The 18,815-nt window shown below is 50.4% G+C and overlaps 2 protein-coding genes across 4 annotated transcripts in view; one reads left to right on the forward strand and one right to left on the reverse strand.

Annotated features, from left to right (window-relative positions):
• The first annotated feature begins 352 nt into the window (after positions 1–352).
• Positions 353–3,897, forward strand: LOC310707443 (organic solute transporter subunit alpha-like). Its single transcript, XM_083504650.1, has 3 exons — positions 353–527; positions 2,083–2,188; positions 3,509–3,897. Exons 1-3 carry the CDS (start codon positions 501–503, stop codon positions 3,655–3,657), a joined length of 282 nt encoding a protein of 93 aa, XP_083360776.1. The 5' UTR covers positions 353–500; the 3' UTR covers positions 3,658–3,897.
• A 916-nt stretch (positions 3,898–4,813) lies between these two features.
• PCYT1A (phosphate cytidylyltransferase 1A, choline) overlaps positions 4,814–18,815 on the reverse strand; it is a 48,256-nt gene continuing 34,254 nt past the window's right edge. For 2 of the 3 annotated variants that reach the window (XM_083504257.1, XM_083504256.1), the window contains 6 exons: positions 17,711–17,827; positions 15,383–15,534; positions 14,763–14,841; positions 12,235–12,377; positions 11,250–11,438; positions 4,814–9,404 (listed from right to left, as the gene is read on the reverse strand). In XM_083504257.1, coding sequence (XP_083360383.1) covers positions 9,198–9,404; positions 11,250–11,438; positions 12,235–12,377; positions 14,763–14,841; positions 15,383–15,534; positions 17,711–17,827 — 887 coding nt within the window. In that variant the 3' untranslated portion in view covers positions 4,814–9,197. The remainder of the gene's footprint in view (positions 9,405–11,249; positions 11,439–12,234; positions 12,378–14,762; positions 14,842–15,382; positions 15,535–17,710; positions 17,828–18,815) is intronic. The other variant, XM_083504255.1, reaches the window with a different exon arrangement.

The following is an 18,815-nucleotide window of genomic DNA, read 5'->3' on the forward strand; positions in this document are numbered from 1 at the left end:
AATCCACATCTTAGAGAGAGGGACCACTGGTATAATGCAATATGTAGCAGTCACTATTTCAACTCCCTGCCACATGAGGCCGTGATATCCAACAACTTGGATGGCTTCAGAAGAGGAAAAGATCAATTCATGGAGGATAAAGCGATCAGGGGCTACTACTAACCAGGGCAGAGCTGTCTCCACAGCCGGAGGCAGCGATGCTTCTGAATGCCACTTCCTGGAAACCACAGGAGGGGAGAGTGTTGCCCTGGGTTCGAATCCTGCTTGAGGATTTCCAACAAGCACCTGGTTGGCCACTTTGAAAACCTGGTGCTGGAGGAGTTGGGCCCCTGGCCTGATGCAGTCGGCTCCTCTTACGTTCTCGCCTTCTTGCCTTCTAGATATCAGCCACAAGCGTGGCTCTGTGGATCAACACCTCCCTGGGAGTGTCGACCTTATTTGCTCTGTGGGCAAACGCGGTCCTCTTTCGGCAAGCCAGAGCCCACTTGTCGGAGCAGAACATGGGCTGCAAGTTCGCCTGCTTCCAGGTAACCTCGTCTCTCTCTCTCTCTCTCTCCTCTCAGGTTCACGGTCCTTGCATTAATTTACAAAGTCATGATCAACTTAGGTCTGGTATATATGTCAGTATATATGAACTCTTTTATCCCAGCTCAGTCACTCAGATAATCTGCAGTATCTGGTTGAGTTGGTGAGGCTCCTTTGATAACAAGGAGAAACCCAGCCTTTAGTGTCACCAGGCCAGTCCTGTGGAACTCACTGCCACTAGAAATTCAGCAGGCGCCTCCGGTTTCACCTTTTAAATGCCTGCTGCAAACTTTTTTTTTATTTCGCCAGGCTTATGTAGGCAATTAAGATGTATCTCCACAACAGTTACCTGATTTCTGTTTTTAACTTTTGTTGTTTGTGTACCGTTTATACTTTTAAAATACTTTTAAGTTCTATTATAGTGCAATTAACCATCATTTTTCATGTGCTTTTAGCCTTCTGCATTGTGTCTGCGTCGTTTTAATTTGTGTAAGCCACCTTGAGTAATAAAAAAAGCAGGGTATTAATAAATATAACACCAATATCGATTGTTGTCGTTATTGAAATTTGTATATCACTCTTCGTCTGAAGATCTCAGTGCGGTTCACAGAATGAAACCACTCTGATTTATTTTATTTTTTAAAAAAATATGAATAGTGATATATATATTTATTTATTTAAAAATACATTATAAGTAAACAAGCCGACTTTCCAAATGAGATGCCCAACTCAGCCCGGGTGCTGACATAGAATCATAGAATCGAATCATAGAATCATAGAGTTGGAAGAGACCACAAGGGCCATCGAGTCCAACCCCCTGCCAAGCAGGAAACACCATCAGAGCACTCCTGACATATGGTTGTCAAGCCTCTGCTTAAAGACCTCCAAAGAAGGAGACTCCACCACACTCCTTGGCAGCAAATTCCACTGTTGAACAGCTCTTACTGTCAGGAAGTTCTTCCTAATGTTTAGGTGGAATCTTCTTTCTTGTAGTTTGGATCCATTGCGTCCCAGAGGCTTCTCCAGCCCCTTCATGCTTCCGGTCCTCATTGTCAGCGCTGCTTCAGAACACTTCCTTCTGTAATTAATCCAGAATGCGGCAGCTAGACTGGTGACTGGGAGTGGCCGCCGGGACCGCATAACACCGGTCCTGAGAGATCTGCATTGGCCCCCAGTACATTTCCGAGCACAATTCCAAGTGTTGGTGTTGACCTTTAAAGCCCTAAATGGCCTCGGTCCAGTATATCTGAAGGAGCGTTTCCACCCCCATCGTTCTGCCCGGACACTGAGGTCCAGCGCTGAGGGCCTTCTGGCAGTTCCCTCACTGCGAGAAGCTAAGTTACAGGGAACCAGACAGAGGGCCGTCTCGGTGGTGGCACCCACCCTGTGGAACTCCCTCCCACCAGATGTCAAAGAGATAAACAACTACCTGACATTCAGAAGACATCTCAAAGCAGCCCTGTTCAGGGAAGTTTTTAATATGTAACGCTGTACTGTTTTAAACACTTGATTGGGAGCCGCCCAGAGTGGCTTATTATTCTGTGCTTGTGCTTTCAGGTCCTCCTCATCCTGACGGCGCTGCAGCCCTCCATCTTCAGCACCCTGGGCAATGGCGGCCAGATTGCCTGCTCCCCACCGTTCTCCTCCAGAGTGCGGTCCCAGAGTGAGTGGAAACCCGATGTCTTTTGGGGGGGGAGGTGTCAAAAAGAAAGGAAGCATCCTGAGGGTGTGTTGTGGGGTGGTAGCAGTGGCCCTTGAGGAAGAAAATTGGGAAGCGGTTAAGGATAGCTCTCTAAAGGTATCTCGAGGGCTGCCCCACGGAAGAGGGAGCGAGCTTGGTTTCACCTGCTCCGGAGGGTAGGACTCGAACCCATGGCCTCAAGTCACGAGAAAGGCGATTCCGACTAAGCATCAGGAAGAACTTAATTATGCTTAGAGCCATTCTGCAGAGGAAAGGAATCCCTCAGAAGGCAGTGGACTCTCTTTCATTGGAGGTTTTTTAAGCAGAGGTCAGATGGCAAGAGGTCATTTGAGATTCCTGCATTGCAGGGGGTTGGACTGGATGACCCAGGGAGTCCCTTCCAACTCTACAGTTCTAGTGGTGCATGCTCCGGTTATCTCCCGCTTGGACTACTGCAACGTGCTATATGTGGGGCTACCTTTGAAGGTGACCCGGAAACTACAATTAACCCAGAAAGCAGCAGCTAGACTGGGGACTGGGAGCGGCCGCTGAGACCACATAACACCGGTCCTGAAAGACCAACACTGGCTCCCAGTATGTTTCCGAGCACAATTCAAAGTGTTGGTGCTGACCTTGAAAGCCCTAAATGGCCTCGGTCCAGTATACCTGAAGGAGCGTCTCCACCCCCATTGTTCAGCCCGGACACTGAGGTCCAGTGCCAAGGGCCTTCTGGCGGTTCCCTCGCTGCGAGAAGCCAAGTTACAGGGAACCAGGCAGAGGGCCTTCTCGGTAGTGGCACCCGCCCTGTGGAACGCCCTCCCACCAGATGTCAAAGAGAAAAATAACTACCAAACTTTTAGAAGACATCTAAAGGCAGCCCTGTTTAGGGAGGCTTTTAATGTTTAATAGGTTATTGTATTTTAGTGTTTTGTTGGAAGCTTCCCAGAGTGGCTGGGGGGACCCAGCCAGATGGGTGGGGTATAAATAAATAAATTATAATTATAATAATTATAATAATTATTTTAAGGGCCTTGCTGCTGCGGGACAAAGAAACCGAGCCTTTAGTATTAGCGGTACGGTCCTGCGGAACTCTCTGCCACTAGACTAGAGAGTCAACACTTGCCTTCTCTTTTAATGCCAGGCATCTGCCCTGGCATCCTGTAGCTGGGATGACTGGGGCTGTAGTCGAAAACATCTGGATGGCACCAGGTGGGCAAAGGTTGCATTTGTGGGAAGCGGAGAAGCCAGTGACCTTCCCCCGGGAAAAGGGCCGGACTCATTCTTCTCCATCTTTGTTTGCAGTGATGCACGCACAGCTCCTGGTCCTGGAAACCTTCGTCATGGCTGTGCTGACCAGGATGTACTACAGGAAGCCGGACGACAAGCCAGGCTGTTGCCCGGCCGGAGGTTTGCCAGAGAGCAAAGCAGAAATCAGTCTCTCGGCCACCTAGGAACAGGAGTGCCCAGCAGGGCTATCGGAGGCCCCCAACCCTCTTGCCAACATTTGCTCCGGGATCTCAAGAACACGTGGCCTTCCTTGCAGGGGGAAGGGACAAGGGACTGATTCTGCCTTGGGACAGGCACATGGACGTATGACCCTTTGTACAAGAATGACTTCAGGACAACTGTAATTTGTGCAGCTATAGTCAAAAATGCCCGGGGCCCATGGAATAAATCTATTTTATACTGTATTGGTTATTAATCCCTAGCCCGCTCCTACTACGAAAAGCAATCCCAGAGTGTCATCTTCTTCTTCTTCTTTGGCGATCCCTCGTAGCCGAGTAAGATGGTTTTCCATGAACACGGCTTTAAAAGTGAGTCCGTGACTGTGGAGGCCAATTCTGGATCCACAGGTCCTTCCACGGTGGGCTTCTGGGCGGGAGTTGATCACAGCGAGGGTTTGCCAAGCATGCCTTCCTCTTAGCACATTTCTCCCTTTTGTCCTGAGTTCGAGTCTCTTCAAAGTCTATGACACCTTTGAAGTCTAGTTGGAGCGCTCACAGGCCAGTGTTTTCCACTTATCAGTGCTTATGTTACATTTTTTAAGATTTGCCTCGAGAGCATCTTCAAACCTCTTCGGTTGTCCACTGGTATTTCACTTTCCATTCTTGTGTTGGAAATAAGAGTAGTCGCTTTGGAAGACATCTGCACAACATGACCAGTCCAACGAAGTTGATGTTGAAGAATCATCGCTTCGACACTGGCGATCTTTGCTTCTTCCGGTACACTGGCATTAGTTCACCTGTCTTCCCAAGTGATGTGTAATTTTTTCCGGAGACACCTGTGTGATTAGAACCCCTTTTTGCATTCTCTGCACTGCTGTTTTTTTGGACAGGTGATCCTGCCACAGTGTGTCTTTTGGAGTCACAGAATCATAGAGTTGGAAGGTACCCTGAGGGTCATCTAGTCCAAACCCTGCAATGCAGGAATCTCCCATTTGAGCGTTTTGTGGTCCTCCCAGCCCTCGTGACCCAACGCTATGGGGACCTGTGGCGGGAGCTGTGCAAATCTGGCATGGCTTGTGAGATGAAAGCTTGGCACCACAGTCAACAAGGAAGCAGGGAGGTTAAAGCTGATTTTTGAAACATTAAGGACAACCCGGAAGTATTTTGGGTAAAATGACATTTATTTGGCTAAAACGCATAAGTGGAAGAAAAAAGGAAGAACGCACAAAACAACCCCCATCCAGCTTGCAGCAGAACCAGGAGCTTGCAATTCACAGGGACAGGAAACTGGGACACTTAACACTGATTGAAAGAGGCATGGCTAGGAGAGAAAAGTCCATCACCACCAGTCTCTGTGGCTACAGAGAGCTCTGTTGAGGCAACCAGTTAAAGATTTCTGTTTGGGCGTTTCTACGTTGGCTTCCCTGCAAAGGACACCATCAATGGCCCTTGCCCAGCGTAGGAAATCTTGACATCACGCAGCTCAAACCATCTAGTGTCAAAACCTGGCTCCTTAGAAAGAGATCTTCCAGGTCTTCGCTAAGCCAACGAGCAAGGAAAGTTGGGGAAACTAAAAAAAACCTCAATTCTTCCTGTTTATTAGTGCTAAAAAACTGGTAACTGTTTCTACTGCAGACATGTTTGCTCCTCTCCGAGGCAGGAGATCTAGCCTGGATGAAACTTTACGATGCAGGGCGGTCACTGAGGAATTGAGCTGGTCTCAAAGGTCTGAACTGGGCAGCCTTAAGACTTGGCTAGAAACCCTGCGACAATGCAGTGATAGGACCAGATCTCATATGGCTTTTAGGAAAACACAGCAGCTGTAATAGGGAACGGAAATTATGTGCCACTGAGGCCCCACAATGCAAGAAGGGAGTTTCACAAAGGCCCACTTTTCACGTGGTCCAATGTACAAGATGCGTCAATGCTGGTATTTTCAGGATGGACGGCTGTCAGAAGGTGCCTCAATTCTGCAACTCTCACATGGCCAACGAAAGGTTAGTTTGGATGTTACTGGAGTGGCATGAAAGCTGCCCAAACATGGCTTGGGTCCCACGATGTTCCGCTAGCATATGTGAAATACCACCATGTGGCTTTTCATGTGGGACTCATAACAATATTGACATCGGCCAGAGCACAAGGACTCTACTCTGGGTGGAAACTTGGGACAGTCAGAGATTGCCCTGTGAAGTGGTTCCTCCCCAATTATGACCTTTTTTTAAAAAAACACACACCTGTGTTGAGGACTCAATAGTTATATGAATAATGCGTGTAGCTGTATGGGTGGAAGAGTTCATTGACATTCCCACCACTTGTTCAGCTGCGAAGGAAGGAAATGCAATTTCTGGCTAAATGCATGTGGTGGAAAACTATTTGCTTCTGGATGCAAAGAAGTTAATAACCCTTGCCTATTTTCTCCCTCTGACTTCGGGAAGTATGGAAATCTCCAAATATTGCTAAAAGGGGTGCATCACACAGTGCCCAGGTGAGTTCATTCAGAGGCAACAGGGCTGTGCCTCACACATGACTACATAAATCTGCACAAATGCTGCAAGCAGGTTGTTCTATGAAGAGCCTACCTTGTGTAGCAACACCCGTGTAAGGGCCATCACTTAGAACTACAGGTGTGCAAGATTTGTGCACGTCCGTAACCAAAACCCACTTTTGTACAGTAATTTCGCAGGGCCGAAGTACTGTTAAGAGTACTGGCCTTTGGGCTTCTTTTGAAAAGGGCACAAAACAGAGTCAAGCACACAGAAGGCGATCTTTCAATGCTACCGTTGCTCTACAAATCCACATCTTAGAGAGAGGGACCACTGGTATAATGCAATACGTAGCAGTCACTATTTCAGCACCCCAAATCCCATTTTTTGTTTTTTTTTAAAGTCACCCAACAAATTTATCCGCTTCTATATTGACCTTTGCAAGTAATATTTCGGAATGGCTGGCTCCATAAGTGTCATTCCTTCAAGGCCGCTGACACTCCTGTTCCCAAAGCAGTCTCCAGATGAGCCGGTTTGGGAGACAATTTCTGGGGCAGAAGAACCACCCTGAGGTGCTGTTCCCCTCCAATTCGCTGTTTTCATGGCAAAATGATCTTTTGGAAGAGCTCCCTCAAAGGAAAAGACACAAGTTATCCTGAGGTCATGTGTACCACGGCAATTTCACGGCACTGGGGAAAACTTTCAGAAGCACATTTTACCGCATGAATAACATGGAAGGGAAATCTGCCTTGCGCCAACTCAGTTCCTGCGTCTGTGAATCAACTTTATGCAGTGTGCAAATGATCAGAAGTGCGTCTCAAAACAATCCAACTGAAGAGTTAAAACGGGGCAATCAAGCATTTCCAGGACTCTCCCTGTGGAATGGGAAGGCAGGCTGAGGAACAGAAATGCGTTCGCCCTCAGATTTTTAAGACACCAGGGGAAACTCACAGGGAAGAGAGAGCATGGCGCTGTCTGCTTTGTGAGCTCCCACCAAAAATCCTGACGGTGTATGGCCCAGACTGACCACCACAGTGGCAATCTGGCCAACACCTCCGTTCCTGTCCAGGGACAATCTTCATGTCAGAAAATGTGTGGGTGCCAGGATGCCTTGAAGCTGTCCCGCTGAGCTCACAGAGTGTGGGAGAGGCTGTCTGCCTGCTCCGTATTCTCAGAGCACGAATAATTCCCCCCCCCCCGAGACATTTCACAAGCTGATTTTCCTACAAAGAGACAACCTCTTAAGAAAAACATTAACTCATGAAATAACCCAGACGGGCAGTTGTCCATGGTCAAGGGACAGCTGGCATTGTTCTTGACAGGGAAACATCAGAAGCAGGGACTGAATCCAGGGAAAATCCATGCGGAGCTGACAGTTAACTCTGAACATTTATTACACAGTTAACAACAAAAGCCAACAGGAGGAGCACCCCCAGACACCGGGCAGTTCACTGAAAGAGCAGCTGTTTTGCGTGATATTCATTTGCACCTTACTCAAGGCAGAGATGAGAGCTGGCAGGGTTTGCACTCGAACACCCAGGAGGTTTGGAGGTGACGCAACGAGTGTGCCGCTCCCTCTGAGCTGGATCTGTGCTGCTGCTGGCCTTTCCTGGGAGCACAGAACAGACACTCAGCCATACTTGCACAATGGGGCAGTTCCCCTCTTCCCCATGAAGGGGTGGGGGGTGGGCAGCAAAGCCCTGACCACCGGGCATTTATGACAGACACAGGCCGGCAGGAGAGCAGAGTTGCAGGATCAGACAGAGCTGCGTGGTGCACTTTGGACGCTGGGAGGCAGGAGGGCGTTAGGGTCAGGTGGGGACGTTCTGAGAAGAGATGGGTAAGTCAACAAAGGCGAGATGGGTAGGTCAACAAAGACCAAACACCCGGCGCCAGGAAAGGGGTCACAAACCTTTGCATAAAGCACAACACGCAAAAGGGACAAAATTTTAAGCTTTTAACAGGTTCCCAAGTTTCCTTGTTTTCGCTGCCCAACAAGAAGACTCAGAATGGGGAGAATCCGGGTCGCTTTTCCGGACGCTACGGAACGAGTGCCACCCATTCAGCCCTGCTCTGGCTTTGCAACGCAACGTACATTCCACCTGAGGGCCGTGCAATGCTAGCCTGATGTTCTCCTCCAATTCGGCAGCAAGCAACTTGCCTTTGAAGCCTGGGGGGGGGGTGTTGCTACTCCTGCTGCACATCCACAGGAACTTTAAGCCAACTTTGCCCGTTTGGGAAGCGAACTGAAGTTTTTCTTTTATTATTGTGTGCGCCAGAAGCAGGAAAAGGCGGCTGAGCAGACGACCCAACAACCTCACTGCGGTTACAGTGGGAATCTGCAGACATGCTTCCACCCCCTTTTTTGCACAGCCTCCCCTCCCACTTATCTTCCTGAGGACCAGCAAACTGGGGGAACAGAAGGGCTTGCAAGGTGGCCAACTTCCGCTCCGGCATCCCAAAAAGCATCTTGTGACTCCATAGCCAGCCGCCACCTCTCTCTCTCTTTACAGATTTTCTACTGTAACCGCTTCCTGCACTGCCTCGACTTCACACCGGCTCAAGGGCCTTGAACTGGAGGCAGCCTGTAGGAGGCAGGGGGCACCCTGGGACTTGGGGACAGGCAGGCAACGATGCTTGCCTGCAGGGCAGCCTCCCGGCTCTGCCAGCCCCCTAATTCCCCCGCCAACCAGAGCGCTCATTTCCACGAGTGGCTGGGGCCGGTTAAAAGTTTAAAAGGAATACACCTGCTTTAAAATTGGAGCCACCTTCCCCCCGTTTCCCCCAAGAAACAAGACAGCAAATAACCAATGAAAGGGGAAGTGGGGAAGGCGTTCAAACGCAACAATGCGCCCCACTCCCCAAGGCACTAGTCCTCAGCGAGAGAGGAGGAGGAGGACACTGCCCGGGTGGGCTGCCACGGCAGACCCAGCCCTCGGGCGGCGGGTTGAGGGGAGGCGCTCGCTCTCTGGAGCTCATCGTCAGCGGTTCTCTTCATGCCTGGAGGCGGGACTCATCAAGGAAGCAGCATTTGCAGAAATCCCCGCGGGGTCCAGGGTCTCTCTAGTCCTCCTCGTCCTCGCTGATGTCATAGGCCACCGCCGACTTGTTCCTGGGGACGTTGGCCGGAGACGAGGGGGGCGTCCGGGCAGTGAAGGGCCAGCGGAAGGAAGGGGAGGGGGAGCGGTCGTGGGTGGGGCTGCTGCTGGGGCTCTGCTTGGGGCTGATGGCCTGCAGCATCCGCCCCTTGCCCTCCTTCAGCATGTGCTTCTGGGGAGGAAAGGCAGAGCGCTGGTCAGGAACCTGCCGCAAAACCCGCATTAAGAATACTTGAATTAAGAAGAGGAAACTGCCTTATGAATCCGACCCAGCCGTCCGCCTAGCTCAGCAGTGGGCCCTGCCGCTCTTGGACTACAACTCCCAGCATCCCTAGCTAGCAGGAACAGCGGTCAGGGATGATGGGAGTTGCAGTCCAACAACAGCTGAGGACCCGGTCTGAGAAACGCTGGCACACTGAGCAGCCGTGGTGGCTCTCCAGGGTTTCAGAGAAGGGGTCTCTGCCAAGTCTGCCTGGTGATGCTAGCGGGGGCTGCACCTGGGGCCTTCTGCATGCAAGGCAGCTGTTCTGCTGCTGGGTCTGGGTCCTTCCCATGCAGAGGATTTGCACCGGCTCCAAGTTTCAGGCCTGCCCCCTGCCACTTATTCAGTCATCAAACCATTAGTTCACCTGGCTCTGTACTGGCTGCAGCTCTCCAGAGGTTCAGGCAGGAGTCCTTTGGCTGGAGATGATGTTGGGGACTGAACCTGGGACTTTCAGTGTGCAAGACCCCAAGGGTCATCTAGTCCAATCCCCTGCAATGCAGGAATGTCCTGTCTGAACTCGCCAGCTGAGTTTGCTGTTAGCATGTGCAACAAGGCTTCCTTTATCGAGCTGAATCACCTGGGGCCCACCCAGTTCAGTATTGTCTGCTCTGACTTAGCAGCTGCTGACCGGGGCCTCTTCCACCCTCCCCTCTGAGATCCTTCTAACTCAGGTGGATGTGGGGAGCCTCAGTCCCAGAGGCTGAAGACAGCCAAGCCACACCCCCTGTGATGGCCTGGGATTCGGACTCGGAGGCTGAACCTGAGGAATCCCAGCCTGCACAGGATTCCCCGCTTCCAGAACCAGCTGAGCTGGGGCTGGGGCCTGAGCCTGAAGGGTCCTCAACTGGGCTGGATCCTCAGGTGCAGGCACCAGCTGAGTCTGCTCTGGCTCCTGTGGTGATGGAGGACCCATTGCCTGCAGGTGCTCCACTCTCAGCCCCGTCAGAGGAAGCTGGGGTTGCCTCTGGGTCCGGTAACCCTCCAGCCTCTCCTGAGCTGCAGAGGCTCAGGGCAGAAAGGCGGAGGGAACTAAGTTCCCGCAGGAGGAGTGCTCGCCTCCAGGCCAGGAGAGGCGAGTCAGCAGAGGATCGGGGCTACCCTATGCCTCGGGGCAGATAAAAGCCGGCCAGCCCCAGTCCCAAGTTGCGGGAGCAACATTGTTGGTTGCTAGTTCCTGCCTGAACCCTGTCCTGCTTTTCCGCCAGAGCTCCTGACCCGCCCTGGCTCCCTGCTTGCAAGCCTGTTCCTGACTTCACCTGGCTCCCTGCCCTGCACCCAGCTTCAGCTACTACGGGCTGCCTCCTCGTTGCACCTTTGACCACGGACCGGACTTGGACCTTGCCTCTCAGGTAACCCACGGGACCAGCACACCCCCGGTCCTCAGACCACACCCCCTTAATGGTTCTCCTTTGTGCCTGGGTGGAACGCATCCTGGCTTTGAGTGACACCTGTTGCCCTGCCCACTTTTGCCCCTGGCCCCGCCCACCAGGGGCTGCTCAAGGCTCCTCCATGCTGCTCAATCCTCAGATGTCAAAGACCAGACCTGGGCTGCTGTGGATGCAGAGGAGGGGCTCCAGCTGCGGCCTTGGGGTCTAAAGGCCTACGTAGGACGTGCAGCCTTTGTTCAGCGCAGAGGACGCAGGCACACGTGCAGAGTGCAGCTGGGCTTATAGCCAGAGGCAACCCCATGGGCATGCAAGCCCTGTGACTAGGCAGAGGAGTGGAAGGCGTCTGACCCTGCTGCCTCCTTACCAGAGCTCCTTCGGGGCCAAACATCTCCAGGAAGTTGCCAATGAACTCGCGGGACTTCTCTTCCCATTTCTGGATGAGGTCGATGCTTTTCTCCTCCACTTTCTGCACAAACTCCTTGGACTTCTCCTCGACGTCCTTCACCCTCTTCTTCACTTTGTCCACGCGCTCTTGCAAGTGGTACTTCTTCTCCTGCAATAAAAGAGAGAGGCTGTCGTTGTCAGTATGCCTTTGAGCCGGTGCCAGCGACTGGGCTCAACAACTGGTTCTGCCCCGACTGGGCTAGGCGACTAGAGCACTTCCAGAGACCTTCCACTCCTGGAAAGCAGGTCTAAGTGCACTGGACCCACAGCTGTCCACTGTGAGCACCAACCTCAGCAGAGTATGAACAACATGGAAGAAAGCTGTGAAGAGTAACTTCTTTTATTTCTAATAGCTAATGCAAACTAAAACTGAAAAAGCTACTGGCTTGCATGAGTGTTACAGCTCTCACTCAGCCATCTCATCTCTACATGGATAACACACAGACTCCCACAGAGTCAGGCAGGAGCGGAAGAAGCAAAGAGCAGTTTCCGACCCCTCCTTTCTGAAAACATCATATCAGGAGATTCTCGCAATGGGAGGAGATGAAAATATCAACAGGCATCACGGGTTAGGGCTAAGTTGGTGGCATCCGCTGAAAAACAGCAGCCTTGGGGACAGCACCAGGCAGAAGGGCCGAATTCTGTATATAGAAAACACCTCGCTCTGTCAGAGACTCAAAGCAGATGTAGAAATGTGTTTCTCTGGGTGGCAAGATCTGGATTTCATGGGATTTGGGGTCTTCCGGAAAGGCCATGTTCATTCTCTTCCCACCTGATCTGTTTAATGAGATGGGGGTGGGGCGTTGAACCTGGGGCCTCCTGCATGAAAATGGGACCCCCCCCTTCGTTTGCAGCCAGGCAACCCGAAAGAGTCTGTGCACAGAAAACAAGGTCCCTGGACTCACGTTGATGAAGCTGACGTTGAGCTCCTTTGCCGTGTAGCCTCTCTGCAGGTTCCTCCGGGCGTAGACGTCGTAGTCGCGGACGATGCGAGTGATGATGTCTGACGTGGAAATCCCTTCGGTTCTCTGAGTCGGTGCGAACATTCCTGCGAGCAGATGGAGAGAGGGTTGGGCGGGCAGTCAGTCGACCCAAGAGGGCTCCATAAACATGGTGCCATGATGCAATCTGGAAAGGCCCTGTACACTTCTTGGAGGCTTCCCATTAGCATGATGAGAAAGACTGGGGGTGTGAGGTGGGGAGGAAGGGAAAGGGGGGGGGGGGACAAAGGAGGAGGAAGCAGGTTTGGGCTTCCCAGCCCCTGTGTTCCCCTCCCACCTGAATTCACTGATCTCCAATGGCCCATCTAGTCCAACACTGGCCAAACAGATGCCAATAATAATAATAATAATAATAATAATAATAATTTATTTATACCCCGCCCTCCCTGGCCAGAGCCAGGCTCAGGGCGGCTAACACCAGTAAAATTACAATAAAAACATAATAGGAAAAAAACCCCAATTTAAAATACATGGAATTTAAAATGCAGCCTCATTTTAAAAGTAGCCCATAAATCAAAACCATAAGGGGAGGGAAACATAAGGGTCAGACTGAGTCCAAACCAAAGGCCAGGTGGAACAGCTCCGTCTTGCAGGCCCTGCGGAAAGATGTCAAGTCCTGCAGGGCCCTTGTCTCTTGTGACAGAGCATTCCACGTCGGGGCCAGTACTGAAAAGGCCCTGGCCTTAGTTGAGACCAATCTAACCACCTTGAGACCTGGGACCTCCAAAGTGTTGTCATTTGTGGACCTTAAGGTTCTCCATGGAGCATACCAGGAGAGGAGGTCCCGTAGGTATGTGGGTCCTAGGCCACATAGGGCTTTAAAGGTCAAAACCAGAACCTTAAACCTGACCCTGTACTCCACCAGGAACCAGTGCAGTTGGTAAAGCACTGGATGAACGTGATCCCGCGACAAGGACCCCGTAAGGTGTCTCGCCATGGCATTCTACACCCGCTGGAGTTTCTGGGTCAGCTTCAAGGGCAGCCCCACGCAGAGCGAGTTACAATAATCAAGTCTGGAGGTGACCGTCGCATGGATCACTGTGGCCAGATCAGGGCGAGAAAGGTAAGGGACCAACTGCTTAATACAGAGGAGATGGAAAAATGCCACCTTTGCTGTGGCTGTAACCTGCGCCTCCATGGAAACCTGCGAGCAGGATTCAAGGACAAGAGCAACTCTCCCCTCCTGTGGTTTCCAGCAACTGGTCTTCAGAAGAATTGCTGCCTCTGACCTCATGGCTAGCAGCCCCTGACAGTCCGATCCTCTAGAGCGGTTTCCAAAACTTGGGTCTCCAGCTCTTTTTGGACTACAGTTCCAACCCTGGATGAGATCTTCACGTCTCGCATCTTGAAGAAGTCACATAATATTCTGAGAGATCCCACCCACCCTGCTCACAACTTCTTTGAACTATTGCCTTCGGGCAGAAGATATAGGACAATGAAAACACGAACCACACGCCTTCTGAATAGTTTCTATCCAAGAGCTCTGATTGCACTAAATAATGATCTCAGGGCCAGTTGCAAGGTTTAGTAAGTAGGGAGTGGAAGGAATGAGATAGGTTTTAGGTTATGTTATGTTTTTAATAGGTCATGCTATATTCTGGATTATGTTATGTTTTATAGATTATGTCTAAATAGGATGAGAGTTCGGAGATACGTGCAAATGTATATGTGAACCCGGTCTTTGGGTGGGTGTTTGATTTTCGTTGTTGTGTATACTGTGTATATACGGACAATGACAATAAATTTATCTAAATCTAAATCTAAATCTAAATCAGCCTAGGACCCTCGTACCTACGGGACCGCCTCTCCCGGTATGCCCCACGCAGAGCCTCAAGGTCCATAAACAGCAACACCCTCGAGGTCCCGGGCCCTAAGGAAGTCAGATCAACCAGAGGCAGGGCCTTTTCAACACTGGCTCCGGCCTGGTGGCACGCTCTGCCTCATGAGACCAGGGCCCTGCAGGATCTGATTTCTTTCCGCAGGGCCTGTAAGACAGAGTTGTTCCACCTGGCCTTTGGCTTGGAGCCAATTTGATTCCCTCCCCCTCTTTCTTTTTCCTTTCTCCTCCTGTGATGAGGCTACATTTTAATATTTTAATGTTTCAATATTTTAATTGTTGTATTTTAATCTTGTTTTTAAGTTGTATTCATTCAACTTGTTTTTATTATTGCTTGTTAGCTGCCCTGAGCCCGGCCTTGGCTGGGGAGAGCAGGATCTAAATAATAATAATAATAATTATCCCTGCTTGCTAGGGATGGTGGGAGTTGTAGTCCAACAGCTGGAGACTCACGATTGGGAAAGTCTGCTCTACAAGCATGTAGGGAAATGAAGAGGCTCTGCACAACGCTGGCCCGGAGGGGAGCCAGCCCCAAGCCTCCCCAGAGGGCATCGCGGGAGGGCTGGGTGGTTCTGCTGCAGAGACACAAGCTCACCTGCTTCTTTTATGTGCTTATAGACATCGTCGCTGCCGGCGGAGGAATAGGGGATGTCGTCGTGGGCTACAAAGTCGATCTGTGGGATCGGACAGCAAGAGCCATTAGCAAAACAGCGGAGCCTGGGCAGCAGAGAAGAGGTTGCGGCACAAGCCGTGACCTGGTGGGTGAGGGCACCAGGCAGGGACTGGCACAGAGACACAGTGCTGCCGCTGGCCAGGTCTCTAGGGTGCCCCCCATCAGAGGGCAGGAGGAATGGAGTCTGGCTCCAGTGTGGTGTAGTGGTTAAGAGTGGTAGACTCGTAATCTGGTGAACCGGGTTCGCTTCCCCGCTCCTCCACATGCAGCTGCTGGGTGACCTTGGGCTAGTCACACTTCTCTGAAGTCTCTCAGCCCCCCTCACTTCACAGAGTGTTTGTTGTGGGGGAGGAAGGGAAAGGAGATTGTTAGCCGCTTTGAGACTACTTGGGGTAGTGATAAAGCGGGATATCAAATCCAAACTCTTCTTCTTTTTGCCACGGCTCAGAGAATCCCACTTGGCCGTAAGGCTAAGGACTGGAAGAGCTACAAGGGACCCAGCCCCCTTCCCTCCAAACCACCTTTCAGAGAGGCTCTTTTACCCTGTGCTCAGCCAAGAACTCGGGCGTCAGCGTCCAGGGGGCGTTCCTCACCACCTCGTCCACGTAGCGGCAGTGCTGCACGGCGTCGTAGCGCTCGGCCTCGTTCATCACCGTGAAGCCCTTGAAGTTGTGCGTCAGCTCGTCGCTGCAGACTGCAATCGTGGAAAGGGCAACGGGGTGAGAACGTGAGCTCTGAGCCTCTTAAGCAACCCTGCCTGTCCTCGCTGGGGCGCCTCCTCCCCGGAGCTCCCGCCTAGAACACCCCGTGGCGTCACAGCGCCATCTAGAAAAGGGCTGCAGCTCAGGGACAGAGCATCTGTGCTGCATGCAGAGGGCTCCGGGGTCAAGCCCTGACATCAGGGGGCTGGGAGAGACCCCCTGCCTGAAAACCCCACAGAGCTGCTGCTGGTCAGTGTAGGCTGTACTGAGTTAGATGGACCACAGGTCTGATTCAGGATATGTACATAAAGACTCCAGTGGGAGAATAATAATAATTAGAATTAAAAATCAAGGAGAAGTAATTATCCCAGTTGGAATATATGCACCCAATGAAAAAAAAAAGTAGAATTCTTCAAAGAACCAGGAAAAAGGTTGCTGGAATACACAGAAGAAAAAAATGATCTTCATGGGAGATTTAAATGGGGTAACAAACCCTGAGATGGACAGAACAATAGGACAGAGAGGGGAAAAAGAAGGAAAGCTGCCACGTAGTTTTTTCGAACTGGTAGAAAATAGGGATATAAAAGATGCATGGAGATTTAAACATTTAACAGAAAGGGACTATACTTATTTTTCAGAACCAAATAAATCCACCAGTAAAATTGATGCCATTTGGATATCTAAAGTTACTTGGGAGAATAGGTAAGATACAAATTCTGCCAAAACTAGGTCTGATTCAGGATATGGCACCTTCCCAGGGAGTTGGGTATGTTTAGCCTGGATAAGAGGAGACAGAGAGGAGATATGATAGCCGTCTTCAAATATCTAAAGGGCTGTCACACGGAAGATGGAGCAAGCTTGTTCTCTCCTCTGGAGGATGGGACCTGACCCAATGGATTCAAGTTACAAAAAAGTAGATTCTTGTAAGAAGAAGAACATTCTGACAGTGAGGGCTGTTTGGCAGTGGAATGGATTTACCGTATTTTTCGCTCTATAAGACGCACCAGACCACAAGACGCATCTAGTTTTTGGAGGAGGAAAACAAGAAAAAATAATATTCTGAATCCCAGAAGCCAGAACAGCAAGAGGGATTGCTGCGCAGTGAAAGCAGCGATACCTCTTGCTGTTCTGGCTTCTGGGATAGCCGCGCAGCCTGCATTCGCTCCATAAGACGCACACACATTCCCCCTTACTTTTTAGGAGGGGAAAAGTGAGTCTTATAGAGCAAAAAATACGGTAATCTGGAGGTTGTGGTCTCTCCTTCCTTGCAGGTTTTCAAGCAGAGTTTGGATGGCCATCTGTCTTGGATGCTTCAGCTGAGATTCCTTCATTGCAGGGGGTTGGACTAGATGACCCTCAGGGTCCCTTCCAACTCCACGATTCTACCGTTTTGGCTTAACCCCTTAAACTACATCTCCGGCTGAAACAAAGTGCTCATGCTCACATCAACACCTTCCCTCCCCGCAACACGTCTTGGGACAAAGGGCTGAGTTTTGCTTTTTCAGAAATCTCCGCAAGCCACTGTATACAAGGAATGGCACTTTTTGGAATAGCAGTATGGCATTACTTTAAGAACTGTATAAATACTCAGAAATAAACTGTACAGAGAGCTAACTGCACAATAAAACTTTGCTAAAACGCTACAAAGTCAAGACAGTATCCCAGGAAAAGGAAGAAGGAAGCTTTGCTTGGCATCTGGACCCCAGGGAGGGAACAGCCTCCCTTGTGACATCTGGCCAGATGGAACAGACAAAAGTCAGCAGGGTATGAAAACAGGCCAATATAGCCAACACACGACTGCCATGATGGAAACCTGAATTGCTCTGAAATGTCAATGGAACACATACTGGCTTGTTCATTTTTTCTGCACAGGTGATACAGATGAGCTGTGGGTTCAATCAGTTTCAACTTAACACTCTCTGGGGTCCTACGTTTTAGACAAGCCTCCTTGGCTGTCTTCTGGGCCATGTATTTCCTCCAGGGGAAAAAGTACTTTCTCTTGTCTGCTCCGAATCTTCTCCTGAATCAAGATCCCTGGGTGAATCTAACCAAGTCCTAGCATTATGAGAGAGGAAGGAAAAAAATTCCCTCTACCTGCTTCCGTGTGGTTCCCCCAGCCAGGTAGCTTTCCTCCAAAATGTTTATGGAGTCAAAGGAGCTCTGCCTTACCCCCTACAATCAGGTACGTGTTTGGGAAGAGGTTTTTCGCCTGCATCAAGGCCCGTGCGTGCCCAGAGTGGAAAAGGTCAAATATTCCGTCGGCGTAAACCCTGACTGGTCTGTCCACTAAGAAGAGGAGAAAGGAAAAGCTTGTTAGTGAGGTGCTTTAAGGCTTCCACAAGAGCCTGTTCCAACCCCAAATAAAAGATTCTGTCTGCTACACTAGAGTGCTTCTCTTTGCAGCGACTTGAAGCATACTTGAAACTGCTGCTTGCCTTCTATCACTGTGCCATTGAGAGCGTGCTCACTTATGGCTTATGTGTGTGGTACGGAAGCTGTACTACCCAGGACAGGATGGGGTTGTGCAGGGTTGTTAAGGCAGCAGAGAGCATTGTTGGCTGCCCACTCTTCACCTTAGAGCAGATTTATGCCACAAGGTGCCATAGGAAGGCACTGGACATAGTAAAAGATCCATCGCATCCTGGTCACTGTCTCTTCGAGCTCTTGCCGTCGGGACGGAGATACAGGACGATGAAGACAAGAACGAGCCGTCTTAAGAACAGCTTCTTCTCCAGAGTGATCTTGGCCCTGAATGGGAAGCCCGGACTTTGAAAGTCATCTAATCTCCCTTGCTGTATTATACTGTATTGTTTAATTAGTGTTTTTATGGAGCAGTCAAGTAATTTCGTTGTCCCCAAAGGGGGCAATGACAATAAAGATATTATTATTATTATTATTATTATTATTATTATTATTATTATTATTATTATTATAGCTTCCTTTGTTCAAGGCCTCAGAGTTCCTGGTTGCAGGCAAATCCACAGAGACAATGGCTTCAAGTTACAAGAAAGGAGGTTCCCAAGGAGAGCAAGAGCTGTTCGAGAGTGGAATAGTCTCCCTTGGGACTCTTCTTCCTTGGAGGTTTTTAAGCAGAGGTTGGAAGGCCATCTGTCTTGGATGCTTTAGCTGAGATTCCTGCAGTTGCAGGGGGTTGGACTAGATGACCCGCAGGGGCCCCTTCCAACTCTATGACACGATCAGACCCAGAGCATTTGCAAAAGTAGCAGCAATCAATCAGGGCAGACGAGCAAGGAGACTTCCCTAATCTCTAATC

The sequence above is a fragment of the Podarcis liolepis genome (genome assembly GCF_965112155.1).
Source record: "Podarcis liolepis genome assembly, chromosome: 5".
In the NCBI taxonomy this organism is placed as follows: domain Eukaryota; kingdom Metazoa; phylum Chordata; class Lepidosauria; order Squamata; family Lacertidae; genus Podarcis; species Podarcis liolepis.